The sequence below is a fragment of the Zalophus californianus genome, chromosome 3, assembly GCF_009762305.2.
Source record: "Zalophus californianus isolate mZalCal1 chromosome 3, mZalCal1.pri.v2, whole genome shotgun sequence".
NCBI classification, from domain to species: domain Eukaryota; kingdom Metazoa; phylum Chordata; class Mammalia; order Carnivora; family Otariidae; genus Zalophus; species Zalophus californianus.
The window spans coordinates 189,990,806-190,016,888 of record NC_045597.1 but is presented as its reverse complement, the minus strand read 5'-3'; the positions used below and the strand labels follow the sequence as shown (position 1 = coordinate 190,016,888).

Genomic DNA, 26,083 nt, shown 5'->3' with positions numbered 1-26,083 from the left:
AAATTTGAAAAAAATACTTTTTTTTATGAGTTAATATTTTAAAACAAACCCAAAATCACGTTTCCCATGCCTACAAACAGTCCAGAGACCCATTCTTATTTGGGAATCTTGGTGAACTCTTTCAAATAAGACATGCACAGTTCAGCCCATCACTAAGAGATTTTCCAATCCAGACCCACTTAGAATCACTCTGAAATGAGCTTTGAAAGGATGTTAGCCAAACATCCTTTGACAAGGCCACTCCTCACGCCAACAGTAAAAATTCTTGAAAACACCAAAAAAATAGGAAAATTTTAAATAAATTATAGCACAGCCAAGTGCTGGGTTATTATGCCAACATAAGAAATTGTACCTCCAAAATTTTTTGTAACATTGAAAAGTGCTCACCATATGCTAATCAAGAAACTTTGTAAATATGAATCCAACTTTGTATATGTACCCACAGAAGCAGGGGGAGGCCTAGCTGGATAGCCTCTGAAATGCAAAATGTTCTCTGTTTAGTGGGACAAATGATTTTTAAACTATCTGCTATGACGTGCACAGGCTTTCCTGATTGGAAATGGCTCTATTTTAAAATTCAGACTTATATTTGGCTGCTGTGTCATCCTGACCTGCAAGGTGCTCGAGCGGGGCAGACCTGTGTATGTCTGAGTTACTATAATGCTCCGGGCACGTGCTCACTTACAGCTCCGAACAATGTCCGCAGTCTCTGTACCCCACGGCCACGCTTTTGGTTTCCATATGAGTGAATAACCCACACGCTGCACAGTTACACAAAATTGTTTCTTGCACAGTGTTCTTTTCATAGCAAAAATGTCACCCTGACACAGTGGAGCAATCCTCTCAATTTCCAAAACATCAACAGTATAGACATAAATCCCAGACAATATCTTAAAATTGGCACAGAGGGAGAAGACACTTCATTATCACAAATGAACTTACCTTTCGTTAGAAGGGGCAGTGTAAGGTGCTTTGGGAGGTACAGACCTAGGCTTTCTATTCAAACAATCCTCTGGTTCAAACCAGACTTTGCATGACCTCAGTCAAATGTTCAGGAGGTCATTATCCCTCCCTGAACTGCCATCCTTTACAAAAGGAAGATAATGAAGCTGGCCCACATTCTCACGGGGCTGGTACAGCAACACAATGACATGATGAACACAAGAGTATTTCTGCTGAAGTTCTATACAAATGAAAGGTGGTATCATTGCTACAGTAAAGAACAGAAACATATTTGAATGGTTCATTAACAGCCAAACACAACATAGACATTCCTTTTTCTAACAGAAAAATAATAGCATCATCAAAGCCCCAAATAGGATTCGTTCACTGATTCTGAGTCTTATTAAAAATGACAAGGATTCCAGCCAAGAAAGGACTTAACTTGTCACATGGTAAAGGCAGACATCAAGCTACCAAAAACCATCATCTAGGAACCACATAATATTTTTTTAAGAGAGAAAGAAAAGAAAAAGAAAAATGTAACCATATCCTCTTGCTAGAAAGTCAGACTGCTTTGCTGGAAGTGCTCGAGACCCCAGAGCTGGGCTTCCCGAATGAGAAATGAAAACGAGGCGTCATGAATCACACTCAGCTAGAGGTGCTCTTGGCCAGGCGCGTTCAATACTCGCCACTAGCTTTCAAAGTGTTTCATCAGACTTCTGTGGATAGAGCCAGAGAGCAGCAAAGAGACGAGGGAAACAGGCACAGTGCCCCTTTCACATTGACCACAACAGAGCCAGCGCTCGGGCTCTGGAGGAACCTTCGTGCAACATCACCCAGCCATCAGCAGATGCGTGCAGGTCCCATGGCCTCCCACAAGTCCCGTCGGAGGTACATGGGGACTCTAGCTCTCAAGGAATCTGGAAGCATCTTAAATTGCCAACAAGGTGGCCAGGTGCTCTGACAGCCAGGTCCCACACAGGCTGGAGCACTGCTCAGACCCTCCCAGGGAATCACCAAGTCCCCTATGGATGCAGGTGGCCAATCGGCAGCCTGGCTGGGACGTGGTTCAAGTCCATGGGGCTGCCAAATGCCAAGAGGATCAGCACCACAACATCCACCTTCCCCATCTAACTGGCCAAGTGTCAAACCAAGACGCTCTGGGGTTAGTAGTTCAGACTGCGTGGTGCCAAAGCAAAGCCTTCCTGTGGCCAATGCCGTCACAGATGGAGGGGAGCTGGGTGACTGCCTGTACCCAGGCTTTTGTGGACAAACTCCTGCCAGGCCTTGGAACATTCTCAATGTTCCTCAACAGCACCCTCAGTGGCCTTTGGTTAGGACGGTCTGTACCATGGCCCACCCTGCAGGCCTTGTACCACCTCTGGCAACAGAGAGGAAAAACTGCTGATTTGAGTGTGGCAGGGGTGGAACTCCACACTCCATACTGACATCCCACCTTGTCCCCCAGGTGGACCTTGGTGGGGCCAAAGGGACAGACCAAGGAGACAATCCAGAAACCCACTAGCAGAGAAATAAGAGCCACTCATAATCCCAAGAGACCACAGGCCCGAGAGAGGCGGAACTCTGCAGCACCTCTCCTGCAGGGTCACAGCCTCGCTGGACAAGCTGGAAGGGGAGGTGGCCTCTGGGCCTGTGAAAGCGAGACCCTGAGGCTGAGGGATCCCCTGTCCTCCCGGCTCTGCTTCTAATTTGGCCAAGACTTTTGGTAGAAAACACTCTACGGAGACCAGCCTTTGCACAGAGGCAGGTAGAAAGGCACGAGGACACGACACAGCCCGTTGGGCTCAATGAAGCTGCCTCCACCGGGCCCCCTGAATTGGGCAAAGACACGAACGGGGCGGCCTTGCCCCGCCTAAAAACGCTGGCCTGAGCCCCCAGCCCAGCAGCTGCACTTCCCAAAACGTCTTCAACATCTAGCAAGACACCCGGCCTGGTAACCTGTCACGGGTCTGGTGGCACCAACCCCTCCAGCTGCCCCTGGGCATCGGCTGGGCCGGGTCACTAGGGCGGCCCGGGACGCGGCAGCATCGAGCCACCTTCACACAGGAAAGACTCTACTGCCCATTATCAAATTAACGCCGCCGGCCCATCTTCCCCGGCAGAGCTTGCGGCACCCTCGGCCTCCCCCTCCGCCGTCGCCCGGCCTTGCAGGACATGAAGCACCGCAAAGCTCCCTCCGCGGGGCAGCCGCGTGCCATGGCCCGGCGCGTGTGTACACACGCACGCACACACGCGCGCGCACCCCGCCGCGCCGGGGGCGCCCGCTCCCCCGCGCTTTCCAGAAGCCCCGCGGCGGCCCGGCCCTCACCTTCGATGGCGATGACGTGCTCCCGGATCTGGTTCTGCAACACCGGCTCCTCCACGCGCTCCAGCAGCTCGTAGATGGAGTAGATGTTGGGGTGGACCGACTCGAAGCGCTGGATCTCGGCCCGGATGGCAGCCGAGTTGGCCAGCTGCTGCTGGTAGTTCATGGTGCAGGCGCCGCGCCCGGAGCCGCGCGCCCCCCGCCGCCGCCGCCCCGCGCCCCGGGGCCCGCGGGCCGCCGAGCCCGGGGCGCCGCAGCCCCCGGGGAGCCGGGCCCGCCGGCGGCGGGCGGAGGAGGCGCAAGAAGAAAGGAGCGGGCGGAGCAGGCGCGGGGCCGGCCCGCGGACTCAGTTCATGGCCGGGACGCGCGGCCGGCGAGCGAGCGGGCCCCGGCGCCCCGGGTCAGCGGGCCCCCATGGAGCGCGCCGCGGCGGGCGCGGCCGGCCCCGGAGGAGGCTCGCTCGGGCGCCTTCCTGCGCCTCAGCCGCCTTCCACCCCTAGGCGCTGCCCCGCTGAGCAGCCATTAAAGCCAGGCAGTCGCCGCGCTCCGAGCGCCGGGGCCGAGGGCCGGCCCCCCGGGCAGTGGCCGCGCAGCTCCGGGCGCCCGGCCGCGGCGTGGGTCCGCGCGCTGCGTGCTGCGCCGCCCGGCGCGCCAGGGCCCCCGCGCCGCGCCTGCCGTGCGCCACCCGCCGAGCCGGGACCGAGCCGCAGGCGCCGCGCAAGCCGCGGAGCCAGCTCCGAGCGCCGCCCGCCGCCTGACCGGCCGGCCCCCTCCCCGGCACGCAGGGCTCCGGCCCACGTCGGCCCCGCCTCCGCCCGCGCCCCGCCCGCCCGCGCGCTCGCCGCCCTCCGGCCGCCGCCGCTGCGTCCTCAGCGGCGCTTCCCAGCGCGCCGGATCCCGGGGAATTGCGCCAGGCTCCGCCCCGCGCCCGCCTCTGGGCTTCCTGGGACTTGTAGTCCGCACCGCGTCGCGTCCCGCCCCGCCGAGACCGCGGGGAGGGGGCGCACGGCCGGGGCGGAGGAGCCGAGGGTGCGGGACGATCTCGCATCCCGCGCAGTCCTCCCCGCGGGCCCCTGCGCTGCCCCGGTTCCCCCACGCCTCGGGACCGGGAGGCGGGGAGCGACCCTCCCCCCGCGTTTTTGTTTGTTTCCAAGCGGCTGGCTCCAGAAGGCTCTGCGACTCGCCAGTGTCCCACGACCGCACTTGGTCGGCTTCCCCTAACCCGCATTTTTTAACTTTTCGCCTCTTCCGAAAGTGACATGAGTGCTTCCTCTTAAATGAAATTTCTTCGCGAAGGGGAAAAGCCTCCTTAGTCTTTCGGGGCGTGGAGTTCACACTCCACGAGTGAACTGAAGTTTAGACGGGATACGAGGGGCGTTGAAATACCACGGAGGCTTCCTAGGCACCCTTTCCCTTTAAAATAAAAAGGTTGAGGTATGGATCATACGGATCATACGCCGCCAGCTCCGAGTGTGTTCCCAGCCCCTTGTCTGTCAACCCCCAGCCCAACCCCAGTGTAAGCTCAGCCCCGGGACCCGGCGGAGCTGGACCGCACTGCAGCAGCGGCCTCAGCGCGCAGAGGGCTCTCCCCGCAGGTTCTTAGCAAAGGGGATTGTTGCAGATGTGCGGAACACCAGAACCAATGGGCGGCCCCGCAGGGCCTGGTTTGTGCGCGCGGGCCGAGTCCCTGCCCCCACACAACCGAGTGGTCTTTTGGAAACAGAAATCCGCCGCCTCGGCATGCCTGAGCAAAGCCAGCTGAGTCTTCACCGGCTTCGCCTGCAGCCTGCCTATTGCCCCCCAGACGAATGGGCCGAGCATCTTCAGCATTCTGAGCCTTTGCCCCCGCCCTCCTCCGCATCCCAAAGTCCCAGCAGGGTTCTTGACACACCTAGCGTTCATTGCTCCATCTGCGATATGCCTCTTGCTTTACACTTATTGTATGTAACTATAGTAACTGAGATGCTGGCCTGTGGCCTCATTTTACTTAAACTCTAAGCAGGCGTTGGTCACTCCCTCTCCTGGAAACCCCTTCTTCTGCTGGATGCTGGCATAACTGGGCTCATCAGGCTTTCCTACTATCTTCCTGGCTTCTCAGTCCCTTTTGTGATTCCTGCTTACTTCCCTAAACTCTTAAATATGGAAGACCGGGGGTGGGGTGTGTGCATTCTTGGGCCTCTTCTCTTCTCTTTTCTAAATGCAGTGATCTCTGTCTTTAGGCTTTGAATGTCATATACAGATTAATGAACCTCAAATTTGTATCTCCAGCCCAGACCTCACCCCTGAATAATGAATTTATATCCAACTGCCTCAGCATCTGTTGGATGCCCCCTGGCAATTTAAATCCAACATCTCAAGCTGAACTCTTGCTGTCCCCTCCCCCTGGTCCCCCTGGATCATCTCCATCCCAGTTATGGGCAACTTCTGGCTTCTGTCTGCTCAGGCTAACAACTTGATGCCTCTCCTCTCATACACCGAGTAGTGTCATCTCCCCCTCCAAAAGATCCAGAATCCCACTACTCACCACCGCTCTGCTGCCACTGCAGAGTCCTGATCGTCTTGCCTCTGGGTTATTGCTAGGTGATTGACCTAGCCATTGATCTCCCTGCTTCTTACCTTGTGCCCTTATAGTCTATTCTCAATAAGGCAGCTTTGGTGAACCTTTATAAAACCTAAGTTAGGTCATGTGACACCCCTGCTCAAAATCCTTCCGGGACTCACATCCTACTCAGAGTAAAATCTAGCTCCCTACTCTGGCCTCTGAAGCCACAGAGGCACCAGTTCAGGGTCTGAGCATTCCCCCTACCTATAAGCTAACAAGCGAGCCTGCTGCAGTTTCATGGATGCTGCCAGAGACATGAGACTCCTAGGTCAGAAACAAAGGACTTTATCATCCACAGCAATAGCAGTAGGTAGAACATCAGCATTTTCATGCACCAGTTCACCGAGCCCCCGTTCCCACAGGGCCATGAAGTCCGGATGCACACATAGTGAGTTTCCTTATAGGAGAGGAACCCTGAGCTTAGAGAACCCCAACCTTTTTTTTTTTTTTAAAGATTTTATTTATTTATTTGAGAGAGAGAATGAGATAGAGAGAGAGAGAGCATGAGAGGGGAAAGGGTCCGAGGGAGAAGCAGACTCCCTGCTGAGCAGGAAGCCCGATGTGGGACTCAATCCCAGGACTCCAGGATCATGACCTGAGCCGAAGGCAGTCGCTTAACCAACTGAGCCACCCAGGCGCCCAATAAATAAATAAATCTTAAAAAAAAAAGATGGTTCAGAGCAAAGACAGTCCATGTCTCTGCCCACAGATGTGCAGAAGGATGAGAGACAAATGAAAGATGGTTTCTCCTCTTTAGCCACCCTGTGGGCCCCCGTGATGTCACTTAAATACGCCAGGCACACCCCCCCGCCCCTGGTGTTCCACTTGGTGCTTCCTCTGTCAGGAATGTCTGCTTCCCCAGCAACCATGCGTGTACCCTAACTAAGATGTCATTCCTCTGGGGTGCCTGTGTGGCTCAGTCAGTTAAGCATTTGACTCTTGATTTTGGCTCAGGTCATGATCTCAGGGTCATAAGATCGAGCCCCAAGTGGGCTCTGCACTGGGTGTGGAGCCTGCTTAAGATTCTCTCTCTCCCTCTCCTCTGCCCCTCCCCCCCAGCCCCTGCTCCTGCGTGTGCATGTGCACTCTCCCTCTCTCTCTAAAAAATAAATAAATAAATAAATAAATAATAATAAAATGGCATCCCTCTTCACCAATATCTCATGCCTCACTTCCTTGTTGTGGCACAAGGTGAAGGTGCCCACATCCTAACCCCTAAAATCTGTAAATATGTTCCTTTACATGACAAAGGGCTTTCGTGATGTAATCAACTTGAGGATACTCAGATGAGGAAATGTTTCTGCGCCATCGGTGTGCGTCCAGTGTAATCACAAGTGTCCTCACAAGAGGGAGGCAAGGGGGTCAGTGTCAGAGAAGGAGATGGGAGGACAGTTGGGGGTCAGACAGAGAGGGAGACAAGTTGGAAATTGCGACGCACTGCTGACTTTGAAGGCGGAGGGAAGGGCCGTGAGCCAAGGAATGTAGGTGGCCTCTAGAAGCTAGAAAGACCAAGGAAATGGATCTCCTTCTAGGGGTTCCAGAAAGAGCACAGCCTTATTGACCCATTTCTGACTTGTAACCTCCAGAACTATAAGATAATAAATTTGTGTTTATACCACTAAGTTCCTGCTAATTTGTTCTAGCAGCAATAGGAAAATAATACACTGGCTGTGTTTGTTTTTTTTAGCACTTCTCTCTAAGACAATACATACTTTACTTGTTTATCTTGGTATAGTCTGTGTCCCCCACTAGAATATAAGCTCCACAAAGGCCAGAATTTTTGTCTGTTTTGTTCCCTATTCTACCTGCAGCACCTATAAGAAGTGCCTGACACAGTAGATAACCAATAAATGCTTATCAAATGAATGGCTTCCCAATTAAATTATAATTTCCATGAAAACAGGACCATCTTTCTTCTCTACAGTGCTTGGTCATTGCAGGGGCAATAAATATTCAGTAAATTAATAAATGAACAAACATCTCTCAAATGGTAAAACGTTTTTCTTGCCACACCATGCACATAGTAGGTATTCAATAAATGTTAGCTGCATTGAAATGAAAGTTAGTTTTTCTAGCAACACGAGACCCAGTGGCACTCCCCAGAAGGTTACTTTAGATTCATCTTACATGAATACAGCCAAGAATTCTGGCCGTTTTTGATACGATAGTCCTTCCAAGGATTTCAATTTATGAGTGAAAACCTCACTATGAGAGCAAGCTGGCCCTCAAAATAGTGAATTTCTCTTGCGACCAGAAGTATCAAGGAAAGGTCTAAAGACCATCCCATTCATTCATTCATTCATTCTCTCATTTATTCATTCAACAGATCTTTTTTTGTTTACCTACTATATCCTGGGCAGGGTGCTACGTTCTTGGAACACAAAGATGAAAAAGATGATACCTGCCTTTCATGAGCTTTCATTCCAGGGGACTATCTGCAGAAAAGGCACTGCTTTTAGGGTTCAATATCTGAATCCAAGTCCGAGATCATGAACAGAGAGTAAGTGAGGCTAGCTACAGATGAGGGCAGCCATGAAGACCACCCCACCCACACACACATACATGGACACAGGGTTCACACACAAACATATTCAGTGGCTGAGTTAGAGTTGGGTGAATAATTCTGATAATGTTTAATTAAAATGTGAATTAAGGGCAGTTCTGGTAGTGACTAGACATAGATATACATGTTCTCCCAAAGCACAGCAGTGTGAATTATGTGGTCTGTAGGAATAATTTTACAGTCATAACCTTAAACATCAAGATGCTCCCCACTCCCCAAACCTACAGAACTGCCCTTATACATAGCTACATAGCTATTGCACCTAAATTATCTCTAAGAAGTGTTGTAGAGAATTCATGAAACAGGAGCGCCTGTGTGGCTCAGTCAGTTAAGCATCAGACTTTTGGTTTCAACTCAGGTCATCATCTCAGGGTTGTGGGATTGAGCCCCGCGTCGGGCTCCCCACTCACTGGGGAGTCTGCTTATCTCTCTCTCCCTCTGCTCCTGTTCACGTGCTTTCTCTCTCTCTCTCTCATTCTCTCAAATAAATAAATCTTTAAAAAAAAAAAAGAAAATTCATGGAGCATTATGAGTGTTTGGATTTTTTGTGTGCTCTATCCATTTGCCTGAGCTTGATTTGATTTCATTAGATTACACACATGGTGAAAGAGCTCTGAGATTTTTGTTTGACATGTGTATAGGCTGTAATTATGACAGAAGTCAGTTCATTTCATGGGGTCATCTGCAGAGGGCAGTGGGTAGTTTTGGAGAATCAGTGTCTCCTAAAGGCTTTGGGTTCCCGGTGGAGGTGGGGAAGGATCACATAGGGGTAGGGGAGAAGAGTGAGGACCAGAAGGAGGGGGATTTCGGAAAGTGCCAAGATTAAATTTCCTCATCTTGCTTTTGACCCTGGGTAGAGTTTCCCCTCTGGGGAAATGAGTCTGGGTTGGAGACCAGAACATACCCACAGTGTTTGCAGTTTGGGCCCTTGGCTGGTCTTGGCCAGGTTCTCCATGGCCGTTCACCTTTACCCCACGTAGCTCTCATTCTCCACCTGGCACTGTGGACTAGACCAGGCAAGTACGTCTCTCAGTGATGGTGGAAGCTCAAGAGAACTAGCCCCAGTAGGCAAGTGTGTTTCAAGAACCTGCACTCCACACCTGCAGACATCCTTGTGGTCAAAGGAAGTCCCAAAACTGAGCCCAGAGTAAGGGGAAGGGAGTGCTGCCCACCCGCAGCCCCTACCCTAGTCTATCATGCCGTCCTTGGTCCAGCAACCAAGCCGTTCCGCTGAGATCGTGTTCGTTGTTCAGTCTTTGGCCCCAGGAAGAAAGCAGTAACATGTCACAGGTGGTCATGAGCATGAAACGAGATGTGTGTCAGATGCTTTGTCAAGGGAGGAAGGATATCTTTAAGCCTTGGTTTCCTTATCTGTAGAAGATGGATTAAGACACCTAAAACACAACTTTCCCAAAGTTCACATAGCTATTATAAGTGACGGAATCCAAATCTGTTTTACCCCACTTCTCTAAGGGAAGCATAGACGGACGGCGTCCCCGTTTTCTCTATGTGCAACTTCCCAACCTTCAAAACAGCAGATTCAGTGAAGCAGGATGTCTGAGGGTATGTCATATAAAGCAAGACCACTTCTGCTTTTCTTTCCTTCCTCTTCAGCTCTCTTCCTGCTCCTTCCACTTGCCCTTGGCCACCATGTTGGGAGGAAGCCTAAGCCACATGGAGAGGCCACATGTGAATAAAAGATCCTTCAACTGATTCTGGCTCCCCCCTTCAAGTCTTCCTTCTTCCCCAGCTTCCTTCCCCAGATATGGTTCAGTGAGAAAACCCGTCCCCTCTGTGCCTTGTCTGAATCCCTGACTCACAGAAACTCGGAGAGATAATAAGTGATGATTGCCATTTCAAGCCACTACATTTTGGAGTAATTTGTACTGTAGTAATAGATACTGATAGAGAGACAATCCCTGCGGCCTGTGGAAATGTCTGAGAATCGTGGCATATATGTGAGAGTACATGTAAAAGACATTTTTGTTTCTTGGCTCATCATTCATTGAGGCTTTGCCCTGAAAAAGGACCCCTTGAGGGAGAGTCCAGTTCCCCCACGGGTTCTGCTTATCCGCTCCAGGCAGCCCTTATCCAATGGCCATGACTCATCCTCCGAAGCAGCGTTATTAGCTTTCTATTGCTCCACAATTTAGGGGCTTAAACAACACAAATGTGCTATCCTCCTGTTCTGTAGGTCCGAAGACTGCCATGGGTCTCACCAGACTAAAACCAAGGTGTCAGTGGCTGCGTGCATGTCCATAGGATCTGTGTGGGGTTGTTTCCTGGCCTTTCCAGCCTCTCTAGGCTGCCTGCACTCCGGGGCTTGGGGCCCCTTCCTCCCTCTGCTTCACAGCCAGGATCGGTGAGCTGCATCTTTCTCTCATCACATCACCCTGAACCCCTCCTTTGCTGCTTTCTCTTGCTTTTTGGAACACTTGTGATTCTCTTGATCCCACTTGGATAATCCAGCATGATTTCCCCATTTCAAGGTCATCTTATTTGTAACCTTAATTCTACCTGCAGTCTTCATACCTCTCTGACATATTAGGTAACACATCCACAGGATCTGGGCATTAGGACATGGACATCTTTGGTGAGGGGATTCATTACTGTGCCTATAACCCATTAATAAACTCTGCCAGAGTCCAATATGCAATATCTAGTATTGTTGTTTAATATTTGGCATTATCATTGTGTAATAGCAGTTGCATTTGAACCTACACCTATGAGTAACCAGAAGAGCTTTCAAAAGAAATCCTGGGTTGTTAGAATTAGCCCTGCACCCACCCACACCACTCAATGCCAGGTATCTTTTGGGAACTCATGAGATTTGTGTAACCTGGTAAGTCACCTGCCACTAACATATTCAGAATCCTACCACAGGACTTCCTGGCTCCCAAGCCAAGGTGATGGAAAACAAAATAGATGAACACAACTTTTGTTTTTTTTTAAGATGTATTTATTTATCTCAGAGAGAGAAAGAGAGAGATTGAGGGGGCAGAGGGAGAGGGAGAGAGAGACTCCAGCTGACTCCCCACTGAGTACAGAGCCCAGTGCGGGGCCTGATCCTACTACTCTGAGATCATGACCTGAGCTGAAGTGTTGGACACCCAACTGACTGAGCCATCCAGGTGCCCCCAGATGAACACCGCTTTTAAAGACTCACACCTTTATTTCTCTTAGACTGACATATTTAGGTCAGTGAGTGGTTATTCATAGGGTTAGAAGAATATCTTCTTTGGGGCTCCTGGCTGGCTCAGTCAGTAGAGCATGTGACTATCTTGGGGTCATGTGTTTGAGGCCTACTCTGGGCATGGAGCCTACTTAATATATAAATGAAATTATTTTTATTTTTTAAAAGATTTTTTATTTATTTATTTGACAGAGAGAGAGAGAGCACAAGCAGGGGGAGCAGCAGGGGGAGCAGCAGAGAGGGAGAAGCAGGCTCACCAAGCAGGGAGCCTGATACGGGGCTTGATTCCAGGACTCTGGGATCATGACCTGAGCTGAAGGCAGACGCTTAACCACTAAGCCACCCAGGTGCCACATGAAATTATTTTTAAAGAAGAGCTTTAGAAGAATATCTTCCTCTTATGAAAAGTAAATAAAGTGAGGAGCAATATTACTTCACTTAAGGTCATTTAAAAAGATTTTCACATGTAATGGATAGCCTTAAAATTAATTTAATGAATGATACATGGATTTTATCTAGATTTTCAAAATCCCACTGAAAATGCAAATAGTTCCTACTTGAAATCCAAGTTTTATCCCTCCTGTGTCACTAAAATAAGGGTATGGTTGTCAAGGGTCTTAGAATCCTTTAGGAATAAAAGACATGGGGCAGGAGTAAATCAGAGTTCAAGGTATTGGGGCAAATTAAAATTGCCCACTGGACATTACTTTTCTCAAAAGTTCCTTGGTCACAGCCACTGGGAGGCCCTCACCCTTGACCTTTTCCTCAGGACCCTCCCTTGTCTTGGGGGCCATTACTTCTCTCCTCAACCATCTTGAATTGCCAGAAAGGAATTTGCTCCCTGCCATGATGCTTTATGGTACTTGCTTACCTCTTTGGATAATGACCAAGGGGGCCAAAAAAAGTCCATCACTATATCTTCCTAAATTAAGGAGTAATTGTCACTCAGAGATGATTTCTATGGGTCATGATTCTTCAATAGGTTGAGAAATCAATTCTATCGAAGAAGAATAAGATAGAACAGAACAGAATGTCGGTGTATCACAGGTAGTGGGGATGAGTACTCTTTCAGGGTAATGATTATTCTGTGAACTTTTATTATTGAGTAAAGGCAGAGAATAAGTAGCAGTTCTCAGAAGACAAGCATGTAAGCAAAACGCCCACCCTGCCTTCCATCTGGGTGTCTTTGCTAAGTATAACTATTTTGGAGTCTCCCTGTTGTATCAGGTTCCCATAGTTGCTATAACAAATTATCACAAGCTTGGTGGTGTAAAACAGCACCCATTTATTATCTTACGGTTCTGAAAGACAGAACTCTGTAATAGGCATCACTGGCTAAAATCCAGGTGTCAGCAGGGCTGTGTTCCTTCTGGATGCTCCAGGGGAGAATCTGTTTCTTTGCCTTTTCCAGTTGCAAGAGGCCTCCTGCCTTCCTTGGCTCATGGCCCCTTCCTCCCTCTTCAAAACCAGCACTGTGGAGCATCTTCTAATCTCCCTCTGACTCTCCTGTGTCCCTCTTCCAAGGACTGTGTGGTTACATTTCGCCCACTGGGGTGATCCAGGATAATCTCCCCAGCTCAGGAGCCTTAATTTAGTCACACCTGCAAAATCCCTTCTGTCACCTGATGCAGTTTTCACAGGTGCCAGGCATTGGGACACGGACATCTCTGGGGTCTTTTTTCTGCTGACCTCTTAGCCAAAAATTCGTGGAAACAGACATGGCTTTTCATATTTCACAGAAATAATCATGGGATGTTCCTAGGTTGTATCAACATCAACACGTAAATAGTGACAGACCAATGAAAAGCCAACCTCTCTGGTAAACTCAAGCATTGTCAGCTTTCTTCATGTTCATCTAAAATTTAATTTGATGTTTTTAAATTCGTTCAGTAACATACATAAAGTTATGAAAGAACCAGTTATATTGACATACAGTTATCAAGATATTTAACAGTTTATAGGAACATATGTGCTTCTTTATAAACATATTAATTAACAAGATAAAGCAGCCAGTCTACTAACTACTGTAACTTTGAATTACTGATAAACCTAAACAATATTTTAAGATATTTGTATTATTTGAATGTGATAGAAAATATCTGATTCCCCTTGGGGGCAAAGTCTCAGATACTGCTAATTCTTCTGTGATTTTTTGTTTACGTTCATGACAGAAGGTGATAGGACATTTCACTTAGAGCTTAGTGAAATTAGAGATGTTGGTGCTTTCCTGTCCACGTTCACGGAACTCCCCTCCTCCTGTTTTTAGGTCAGGGCAGAGCAGGCAAGCCAGGTGTCCAGCCTTGGCAGAGGGTTAAGTCTTCTCAGGCAAGTCCTTTATTTCATTGTTTTTATTTTATTTTATTTTATTTTATTTTATTTTATTTTATTTTACTTTGTTTTATTTTATTTTACTTTGTTTTATTTTATTTTACTTTATTTTCCTTACTTTATTTTATTTTACTTTATTTTATTTTATTTTTTGAGACAGGGTGGGTGGGGAGGGACAGAAGGAGAGAGACAGAGACTCCCAAGCAGGATCCACGCTCACTCAGCGTGGAGCCTGATGCAGGGCGCCCCTGAGATCGTGACCAGAGCTGAAATCAAGAGTCAATCGCTTAACCGACTGAGCCACCCAGGTACCCCTTTATTTTATTGTTTTTAAATTGTGGCAAAAAAGAAAAAGGTAACAAAAAACTTACCGTCTTAACCATTTCTGTGTATAGTTCAGTGACGTTAAATCTAATCACATAGCTGTGCATCCAATCTGCAGAACTTGCTCGTCTGGCAAACTGGAATAACATAACCACTAAACAACACTGCCCACTCCCCTCCCCCAGCCCCCGGCGACCACTGCTCTACTTTCTGTCTGTACGAATTTGACTCCTCTAAGTGGGATCATGCAGTATAAGCCTTTCTGTGTCTGGCTAATTTCACCGAGCATCATGTCCTCCAAGTCTATCCATGTGGCAGCGTGTGGCAGAATTTCCTTCCTTTGTAAGGCTAAGGAACATTCCATTTTGTACATATATATATATATATATAATGGCTGTTTAGATCACATTTGTTTATCCATTCATCCCTTGGCGGACACTTGGCTTGCTTCCATCCTTTGATTGTTGCGAATAATGATGCTACAAACATGGGTGCACGAACATCTCCCGGAGACCACCGCCCTCATTTCCTTTGGGTGTATTTATCCAGAAGTGGGATTGCTGGACAAGCCAAGTCCTTGTAACAGCTTGTAGAATCAAAACTCAAGGGCGCCTGGGTGGCTCAGTTGGTTAAGCGGCTGCCTTCGGCTCAGGTCATGATCCTGGAGTCCCGGGATCGAGTCCCGCATCGGGCTCCCTGCTCAGCAGGGAGTCTGCTTCTCCCTCCAACCTTCTTCCCTCTCGTGCTATCTCTCATTCTCTCTCTCGCAAATAAAAATAAATAAAATCTTAAAAAAAAAAAAGATTAAAAAAAACCTCAAGCCTGCTTTCCAGGGGTCGCTAGGGAAATAATTGGAAGGCTGCAGGCTGAGAGTGTCACAGAATCAAGCTGTGCAGGGGACCTCAGAGTCCCTTTCACACACACATGAGAAAGGCCCCAAGGGTGAAGTCACTTCCCCAACCTGCACTGCTTGTTAGAAGCAGACCCAGGAGCAGCAGTGAGCCTGGGAAAGCCCCCAGGTCCTAGCCCCACACAGGTGTGGGGATCAACAAGCTGCAGATACAGCAGGCTTATGGCGTCAGAGAGCCCGGAGCAGAGAGGGGTGCCAGCCCCAGGGCAGAAATCCACTGCTCAGTAGAAACGCCCCTGCCCCTTCCCTGATGGCCATACAGCCACACGACAGTTGTCCTGGACGGGTTCCACGGCCCCAGCTGCTGTGATTTCTTTCCTTTTCCCAAAGGAATGTAAAAGGCAAAGATGCCTTATTCTCCTAGCAACGCCTTCAAGCCATCTTCCTTGTGCCACGAAAACACTGGTCTGTGTTCATGTCAGCTACTGGGGGTGTGAAAATGCATCTATCCTTTGCACACTGACTTTAGATTTGCAGCGGTTTTTCAAGTGGGTATTTATGGAGACACATGCTCACACAATTGTGTAAAGCATCTCCTCGGTGTATCAAGTGCAGAACGCATGATAATTTTGAGTGTATGAATTTTTCTCTCATAAAATGGAAGATTAATTTGCTTGTACACATTCTGTGCACAGATTAAATAGCCGGTTTTATACACATGGCTTTGGCTGATGAACAAATGAGACATTGAGAAATCAGATGCAAATGAGTAGTTTACAGACACTTTTGAAATTATATAATCGTCTCCCTGATCATGTGAAAACCAAGTAATCATTTGGAATGGATCTACTGAGGCAGCTAAAAGGACAGTTTCTATAATGTTTACCAACTGTATCTCTCTCATCACACTCCTCGTGTAAAGTTTTTGAAAGCATTTTCATGCTTTTTGTTTGATAGATTACCTGCTACAATGTCTTTGGGGGTTTTGTTAAACTTGAGGATCTCATATATTGGGTAATCCGTTCCTCTCGGCGTACCCTCTGAATGCAAGTAAAACGACATTGACCAAAAAAGGAATGCTTTTCTGTTCTTCGATTTTCCCTTGGTTTCCAAATATAGGTTCCCTTTAAATATTTATTGAATCGCCACTAAGTACTTGGCACCTTTGGATGTTATCTCATTTAACCTTCTCAGACCTTGCGCGCTGGGTCAGGGCTTGGTGACTCACCCAGAATTACAGACCGATTTTCCGTTTTCTGAGTGTGAGCACACGCATCTTCCTTCCTAACCACAGCATCTCTCCTGATTTAAAAAAACACAGCAGAGTTTTCATCAGCATGATCACAGAGACATTTTCTGCAGTAGGGAAGATGAGCCCATTACAAAACCTCTCTGGATCGAGGGGCATGGTTATTGTGCTGCTTCCTGTGAACTCAAAGAACATTTTCCTGTCCTAACCTTGCTCTCTCATCTCACCGGGCACGTTGGGGAGTGGGAGCTGCCTGCGACCCACCCAGCTCAGCACGCCTGGCTGCAAGGATCCCTTCCCGCTGTGTCACTGTGTGCCCTCTGTCACGTTGCCCAGAGTATGAGCGTGCACTGCAAGGGGAGGCGATGGCACATCCTGGCTGGGATCCAGGGCATACCTGGGGTTCAGAGCGCCAGCCAACTTTCCACATATCTCCCAAGATCATAGGACTGCCTTTGGAAAAGAACAGTCTTTGTTTGAACTCCCTTCTGCCTTTTCCGAGACCAGCAGTTGTCAAACTGGGTTCCTTGGAACCTGCAAGGAAGCCCACCGGCAGAGGTGGGGAGATGGTCTGAGTGCGCTGGGTTACCCCACCTGCCCTCCTCCCCAATTCTGGTTCCCTCTACATCAAAGCTCCACTTTATCTCAATATATGAGGTTCCCCACCAGATTTACTTTTGGGGAAAGTTTAAGAAGCGAGAAGCACCAGCACAGGGCATCAAAATGCTTTCTAAGTGTTTAAATATTTTCTAGGCTGGTGACATTTCTTCATTATCAACTGTGGGCATTATCTGCTTGGGGCATTTTTGCTTTGCTCATCATGGAAGGAGAGAGCAAAGGGATGACATGGGCAGAATGGAATTGGTGAAGAACACTCCCCTTTGCTTTGCTTTTTGACAGCACCCTCAGATTCTACTTTCCTTCCACCATTCCCTCTACCAACAGCAGAGAGGGGCTGACAGAGCACTAGGCTGTGGGTCTGCAAACTATAGCCTGCAGGCGAGATGCCAGCCACAGCCTGTTTCTATAGGGCCTATAAGATAAGAATCATGGTTACGCGTTAATGGTTTTTAAAAAGTCAAAAGAAGATGATTTCATAATATGCAGAAGTTATATACATTTAAATTTCAGTGCCTGAGTAACGTTTTATTAGAACACACCCATATCCATTCATTCGCATGCTCTCTGTGGCTGCTTTCACACTCCAGGGTTGAGTAGCTATGGCAGAGACCGTACGGCCTGAAAAGCCTAAACTATTTACTCTCAAGCCCTCTGCAGAAAGGGTTTGTTGACGCCTACATTACTTTTGGAGGGTTCTGCCTGGTTTTAGAGGGGTCTCCAGAAGATGTTGCCTTAACAGTAAACCTCTAAAGGTAACAGCACAGGAAATCACAGGGAGGGTCTGGAATGGAAGTCAGGGAGTCATTAATCGGCACTCCCTTGGAGTTTTAGCTATCCCTGTGGGGAGACCTATGGATACCTAAGGAAGAGGTAGCAAGGTAAGTACAGAGTTTTCCTCTTGATGCTGTGGGATTGAGCACATAGGAGTTTCATGAATATGCTAACAGTATACACCAAACTCGGGCAGCTCATTTCTAAATTTCACTAGTTACGTTGTACCAACCAGGTCTTTGAAGCAGTTGTATGACCAAGAGCATCACGCAAAGCTAGATGGAGCTTGATGGGTGGCCTTGGCATCCATCCAAACCAACATTCACTAAATAGTTAATGTATGTCGATGCAAAGCTGGGCTTCTCAGGGGGATAAAGAAAAGGGTGCCCTGGGGATATTGTGAGCCAGCCCTGTCTCCATTCTCCATGGCTGTTCAGCTCTGCCCCAAACCTGCATCACTTATTCAGCAAAAAATTCAGCTCTGGAAGGCCCTGGAAATCACCTTCCATAGAAAGCAGTGTGGCAACTGTCCAACTTCCTTGGGCTTCTCACTGTAGTCCAGTTGGACTCCTTTAGGAGCAGACCTTGAGATGAGGATTTGAGTGCAAGGAGTTGATCTGAGAGGTGATCCCAGGAAGCCCCAGAGGGGGTGCTAGGAGGTGAGATGGGGAATGGGAGGGAGCCAGGGTAGAGTGTGCTCCTACGAAGGATGTTGCCATAGGCAACTGGGGTTCAGTCCCCCAGGGTCCTCGAGGAGACTGCATCGGGGTCACCCCAAAGGGTGAGGAAGCTGGGATACCTGTTCACCAATCCACTGATTAAGGACTATTTTCTGGAGCCTCAGTTACCTGACATTTCAAACTTAACACACTCCTGGCATCACAGAAATCCCTTGGGTTCCCATAGGGAAGATCCTTCTGTGTGTTTGGGTAGTGAACCAAGGGGGAAGGGAAAGGCACCACCATGTTCTCCACACCCCTCTTCACACACTGGGTGAGGATTCTGGGAATCCCCACCTTGGTTCGTTTGCAGGGGTGTTTTGGTCCCTCTCAGTCTGCTGCTCTAGGAAGCACTCCGTTGGTCCCACCTCCCTCCATCTCTGGGGCTCCGGGAAGGGGAAGACAGTCTCACAACCAGGGAGGAGGTGCTGGGGCACAGGAAGCAACAGCGATCCTGCCTCAACCAGGGGTGAGGGGTGGGGGGCTCCCTGAACAGAGCCACCAACTTCCTGTCACCGGGGTAAATGACTTCCTCACCTGCGCTTCTGTTTGCCAACTTGAAAAACCTGGGATGAACCAGAGGAGCTGCAGGCCAGCGCTTCGCAGACTTTCACATGCTCACAGATCACCTGGAGCCTAAAATCCCAGGTTCTGATTCAGTAGGTTCGGGAAAGGCCTGAGATTCTTCACTTCCCACAGATTCCAGGGGAAGCCACTGGGCTTGTCTGCCCATCTCACGTGGAATAACTGGGCTGTAGTTCACCTGTTCACCAAAAACCTCTGGTTAACCAGTATGGTGTGGGGAAGGGGGCGGTTTACAACGCACACAGCTGTTAGTGGGAACATTTTTGTTGTTGCTGTTCTAATCGTCGCCATTAAATGTCTCTCTAAAATGTTTTGGACCACAGCTCTGTTTTAGGAAAGTCATGGTATTTTTGAAAACCAAAGCAGCTTCTAGAAGGTTCTTAGAAATGAATTTCCTCAGAGGACATTTCTCCGGGACTCCAGAGGTCCTGCTTGGGTCATTATCCTAAGCCACCAGCCTGGTTATTAAAAGCACCAAGTCATTCCCAGGTTTATAGGGTAAAATGTCCTAATTGGGGTGAGGTGGGCATTCTAGCCAATTCTCCCCCCTCCCCCTCCCCCACCCTCACCAGAGCTGGGGTAGAACTTTATGGTCCTTGACTTCTGCCAGCAATGCGGGCCCAGGGCCCATCACCCACCTCCACCTCACTAGCAGATCGGACGCCAGTCTGGCTCGCTTTTGGCCAAACTGCCTTTCCTGGAAGTGGTAATCAGCACCACCAGTCTCGTGCTCGTGATTTCAGCAGGACAGACCTGGGCACAGCACCTCCAGATGGTTCTTATTTATGGATGAGGAAACTGGCTTACAGCTAGCCTCCAGTCACCCAAAGGTCCGCGGCAGAGGCAGCCATAAGACAAAATGTCTGGTCCAGTGTGCTCTCCGGAGAACCATGAAACCAACCACAACCAGAAGCTTGCATAGGTCAGTCCTTGGTTCAAGTTCTGGCCTCTGCCACTCTTCGCTGTGTGACTTGGGTGAACTTACCGTCATCTTCAGGACTTGGTTCCCTCATCTGCAAAATGGAGCAACTAAATACCTACCACATTTGATATTAGCATGCTGTTTCTGGGAACTGACTTTAAAAAAGATTTTATTTATTCATAAGAGAGAAAGAGAGAGCACAAGGAGGGGGAGGGGCAGAGGCAGAGGGACAAGTAGACTCTCCTGCCGAGCTGGGAGCCCGACGTGGGGCCCTATCCCAGGACCCTGAGATCATGACCTGAGCCAAAGGCAGACGCTTAAACCATCTGAGCCACCTAGGTGCCCCGGGAACTGACTTTACCCACAATCTTATTAGAAACAGCGGTTACTAATTTAATGTACACATGTGTAATTAACAATTTCTTAAATTCTCAAACTCAGCGTATGTCTAACTGAGCCTAGGTTAAATATGCCCTCTGCAATTTTATTTTATTTTTCGGAATATACACATTCATAGGCTCGGTTGGGGTAGCACAAATGGGGCCAATCAGCCAGTCAACAAATGTTTATTGAGCACCCACTCTGTGGGAGGCAGTGGGCCATGGATTTGGGACACTGTAATAAACAAAATAGTCACTTCCTTCCCAGAGCTGTCCGGGTGGTCGAAGGTAGGCAAATGCTGTCTCGTGGCTACCTAACTCATTTCAAGTTTGTGCTCTAGTGGACTTGAGGTTAAGTTACACTTTGCATCAGCTTCAGTGTCTCTGGACCCAAGGTTGGGCCAGATTTCCATTTTCCTTTCTCCCAGCTTCATGTGCTTATTACCCTGTAGCACCTGAACTGGCCTTTGACCTTGGCCTTAATGGCCAAAATGAGCTGAAGCTGCAGGGACTGGCTTGAGGAACAGAATCTGGTCGAGTTTTGGCAAATGATAGGGTTGTTTGTTTTGAAGAGAGTAAATGTTTGCACGAGAATGGAGTTGAAAAGCCTCAGCCGATAGAAGGTAATTTTTTGACGTTCTGTGGGAAGAGATGGGGAGATGGGGAGAGGTGCAGTGATGGGCAGTCTGGTCAAAAACCTAAAGAGAGAAACAACATGACTAATAGGGAAGTCTCGTTAAATTTTATTATATGATGTGTTTTTTTTTTTTTTAAAAAGATATGGCATTCTTTTCTTTCCATGGAAAATCAGTAAAATCTACATTACTTGCACATGTGTTGGACCCAGATATGGAGTTTTTATTTTTGGATGGAAGGAGCGATGAGTCTGGGTGGGGAAGTGAGTGGCAACACTCGAGGGTTCTCCCCCAGGCATGGGGTGTGGTAGGGTAAGAGTAGGGGTGCCTAGTCCTGCCATGTCTGCCCTGCAGCCTCAGCCACCAGTTCTGGTCTTGGAGGCACATGTCCTTTCCAGAAAATTCCTTATGGCCAAAGTGTTGATCCACATGGGGCTGTCCAGTGCTGACTGCCCAGGGCATATCAAAGGTCCAGCATAGGACAAGATAGGGCAAATGGCACATTTGCAGGCAAGCTTCTCTATTTTACCTTGAAAAGAACAGGCCCTTCTGTGTGGGATGTTGGGAGGGGATGGGGACGGGCTTGGGGAAGGCAATGCAGTGTGGATTCATCTTCGTGATGTTTATTTTTTGACCTCAGCCTGAGCTCATGCACCACCTGTTTCCAAGGCGCTGGAGATGTCCGAGGCCACAAATGTTTTTAGGGATCCTCCAAAGCAAACAAACCTGTCTTCATGAAGCTACCCCAGGATGCCAGGGAAGCTGGGAAGGTCCTGGTGGTGGCATCTGGTCAAAGTAGGGTCCCCAAAGATTGGCAGTGGGAGAACCTGAGAGCAGGTGGTTGCCAGCTGGTTCAGGTCTAGAACGTAATAGCCTCATTCCTATTTCACCAAAGCTGAGCTCATAGTCAATGATTATCATAGATTATAAACAAACCAGATGGAATGACTTTCCAGGTCTCAATATGATATTGGAAAGCCTTCCCCACTCCCCTGTTTTGTTGACTTGACCCCAGACTCTCGTAAGGTCAGGGCTCACATTCCCCTTCCACGCACCACACTCTGGTGTTTCTCCAGAGAAGCGGCTGATGTGACCATGTATCTCTGGATGGAGCTGGGCTCAGGTGGTCCAGCAGCTTCCCTAGTGGTAAAGCTACTCTTGTGGACGGAGTTGGGTTCCCCCTAAATGCGTATGTTGAAGCCCTAACCTCCAGGGTGACTGTATTTGGAGTTCGGGTTTTTAGGAGGTAATTAAGGTTAAATGAGATCATAAGGATGAGGTCCTCCTGCAATAGGACTGGTGACCTAATAAGAAGAGGAAGATTTCTCTTTCTCTCTCTTCACCAGGTGAGGACACAGTAAGAAGGTGCCATCTACGAGCCAACAAGACAGCTCTCACCAGAACTCAACCACGCCGCCACCCTGATCTCAGACTTCCAGCCTCCAGAACTGGCAGAAATCAATTTCCATTTTCGTTAGCCACCCACCTGTGGTATTTTGTTATAGCGGCCTGGCTGACAAGGATCGCTAAGGCCTTCCTGGCTTTGTGGTTCCATCCTTGTCCCATCACCGAATACTATTATAACCCATCTGGAAAGCAATGTGACGACACGTTGCAAAAATGTTTATGTCTTTTGTCTTGTGATTCCAGTCCTGAGTATATTTAGGAAGTAATCTGATAGGAAAACACTGGATACGTTGAAGATGCTCACTGGAGTACCATCTTTCAGATTACCAAATAAGAAGTATCCGGCAATGTGCAACCACCCAAAACAGGAACGGGAACAGGGTGTCAGCTTGGTGAAATAATGGACTTATAGTCCACTGGAACTCTAAGTAGGAGTGCTATGCAGAGATGTGGAAAATACATTTAATATTACATGGTTTAAAATGACAAAATGTTGGGCGCCTGGGTGGCTCAGTCAGTTAAGCATCTGCCTACAGCTCAGGTCATGATCTCAGGGTCCTGGGATGGAGCCCGGCGTTGGCCTCTCTGCTCTGTGGGGGGTCTGCTTCTCCCTCTGTCTCTGTCCCTCCCCTGCTCGTGCTCTCTCTCAGCCGCTCTCCCTCTCTCTCAAATAAATAAATAAAATCTTTTTTAAATTCTTTTTAAAAAATATTTTATTTATCTATTCATGAGAGACGGAGAGAGAGAGGGGGAGAGAGAGAGAGAGAAGCAGAGGGAGAAGCAGGCTCCCGAGGAGCAGGGAGCCCGATGCGGGGCTCGATCCCAGGACCCCGGGATCATGACCTGAGCCGAAGGCAGACGCTCAACCATCTGAGCCACCCAGGCGCCCTAAATAAATAAAATCTTTAAAAAATAAAATAAAATGGCAAAATGTTATTTTGGGGGGGTATGTGTTAATTAGAAATGTGAAAAATAGGTGTCCAAGGGAAGGAGGAGAGGAAGAGAGTATGTCCAAATAAAAGGCGTGAACTCAGGGTGGTGGGATGTTAGAGAATGTGAGACATTTAAACTCTTCCCTGCGTCCTGGAAGCTCCATTGTTTCCACGGAGAGCAAAACAAGGCTTCTGCTTGTCCGCTGACATCCCCAGCAGTGCCTGCCGCCAGCCTGCCTCCTCCAGGCTGCGCTTCCAGACCCACGCGAGGCCTTCCGAGCCTCAGTCCCGGGGGCGCTGTGGGATGATAGAGAACACCCGCCTGTCCCCGAACCGCGTCCCCTGCCGCAGCAGTGTGAACTGTCACAGCCGTCCCCAGCAGCCTGCTCTGCTCCTTTGCGATAACCTGGTCCCCGGGTTCACCTCGGGTGCATAGAAAATCCTCTGCCAAGCCCGGAGCCAGGACCAGCTTCCATTTTCCACGGCTTTCCACGGGGCCGGCTGGGTCTCTTACCGGGTCATCACATGACTTGCTCTTGAAGACAGAATTCCCGGGAACCAGATCCTTCTCTGAGTCCGAGCTGGATGCTCTCACCGGGTATCCGCTAGCTGGAGTCAGGTGATACCTGGCCTGGCATGCGTGGCCCTGAGACATCGGAAACCGCGTCTTTTTGCTTCCACGGTGACCGACAGCGGCGGCTCCCGCGTTCGGCGCATGCGCGGCACTTTGAGCTCAGCGTCTCCAAACTCACCTCGGTCCCTTTGTCTACATTACCTGGGGGGATACCACCCTTTGGGAATTAAATTTAGGTAAGAAGTGATGGCTGTTTTCCATGCATGCAGTGCCTTTAGCATTTTTTTTGAAACTAAATCCTTTCCAATATAAACAAATGAATGCATAAGGTAAAAAACGCCAAAGCACAAAAAGATCCAAAGGGAAAAAGATAAAAATAAAGCTATGCCCCGCCCCCACCCCAGTTCTAGTCTTTGGGAGCAATTATGAGCAGGCTCTTGTGTCCCCTTGTGTCCATGCATATTTGCGTGTATGCAGAATCTGTATGTATATTTTGTATATCTGAAAACAGAACAAAACCAAGTTAGGATCATACCATGCACTGTTCTTGCCTTACATTTTTCGCTGAATTACTATCTCGGGGATCTTAACTTATCAGCACGTATTTTTAATGGGTGCATGCTATCTCTCTATATGACTGTAGCATGATTTATTGAAATAGACCATTAAATAGACATTCAGATTTTGTTTTGCTGTAACAAAAAGCGCTGCGAGTGACCATTTGTGAACATAACTTTGTACACATTTCCAAGTTTATTTGCAGGGTAACTTCTTAATGATGGAAAAGACTGGTCCAAAGGTAGCGTGCATTTGAAATTTAGATTTCTGCTGACAAACTGCCTCCCAAGAGGTTGTTCTAGTTTATTCTTCTACGGACCATGTATGAACCTACCAGAAATTCCACATTCTAGCTCATGTTACATGCAAACTTTTAAAAAATATTTTTTATTTCTACTGAGATGTAATTGATGCACATTGCTATATAAGTCTAATGTGCACAGCATAGTGGTTTGAATTACACATAATGTGGAATGATTGCCACAGTACATTTAGTTACCATGCCTCATCTCATGTAGATAACCATAAAAAGAAAGAAAACAAAAAGAAGGAAAGAGAAAAGGTTCTCCTTGTGATGAGAGCTCTGAGGACCTACTCTCTCTGCAGACGTCCTGTCTATGGTACAGCATCTCTGGCCGATACCATCGTGGTGTGCATTACATCCCTAGTGCTCCTTTATCTTGTATCTGGAAGTTTACCTCTTTGGACCACCTTCTTTCAGTCGCTCCCTTCTTCCCTCCCCGACCCCAGTAACCCCATAACAAATATGACCTCTTTTTCCATGAGTCTGGTTGTTATTGTTGTTTCACAGATTCCACATATGAGTGAGATCATACAATATTTGTCTTTCTCTGTCTGACTTAATCTCACTTAGCACACTGCCCTCGAGGTCTATCCGTGTTGTCACAAATGGCTGGATTTCCTTGTTTTTCATGGCCGAATAACATCATAGCTTCTTTACCCACTCATCCATCAGGGGACACTTAGGTTGTTTTGCTATCTTGGCTATTGTAAATAATTCTGCAAGGAACACGGGGGTGCAGCTATCTTTCCAAGGTAGTGTTTCCGTTTCCTTGGGGATAGTCTCAGAAGTGGAATTGCTGGATCGTAGCGTAGTTCTGTTTTTAATTTTTTGAGGATCCTCCATACTGTTTCCGAGAGTGGCTGCACCAGTGTGCATTCCCCCCAACAGTGCACTAAGATTCCTTTTCCTCCACATCCTCACAAACACCTGTTATTTCTTGTGTTTTTATTTTAGCCATTGGGACAGGTGGGAGGTGTTATCTGGTGGTTTTGCAAACTTTTACATTTTTATCAATGATAGTTATAAAGTGGTCTCTTCCATTATTTAAGGACAGATGGTATCATCATTATTTGATTTGCATTTCCCTACATCACAAACTAATGATGTAATGTATGGTGATTAACATAACAATAAAAAATTTAAAGAAAAAATAAATGATTTGCATTTCCTTAACTATGAGTGAGGTTAAGTGTCTTTTCATATATTCTTTGGCCATTTATATCTTTGGTTCTGTGACATGCCCGGCCCCTGGCACGTTTTTTTGTTTGCATTTTTCTTATGATTTTATTAAGGATATT

At 48.2% G+C, this 26,083-nt stretch overlaps 1 protein-coding gene across 4 annotated transcripts in view; it reads right to left on the bottom strand.

Annotated features, from left to right (window-relative positions):
* AGAP1 (ArfGAP with GTPase domain, ankyrin repeat and PH domain 1) overlaps positions 1–3,461 on the bottom strand; it is a 527,767-nt gene extending 524,306 nt beyond the window's left edge. For all 4 annotated transcript variants that reach the window (XM_027588845.2, XM_027588846.2, XM_027588847.2 and 1 more), the window contains exon 1: positions 3,272–3,461. In XM_027588845.2, the coding sequence (XP_027444646.1) occupies positions 3,272–3,434 (163 nt within the window). In that variant the 5' untranslated portion in view covers positions 3,435–3,461. The remainder of the gene's footprint in view (positions 1–3,271) is intronic.
* Between the last annotated feature and the right edge of the window lie 22,622 nt (positions 3,462–26,083).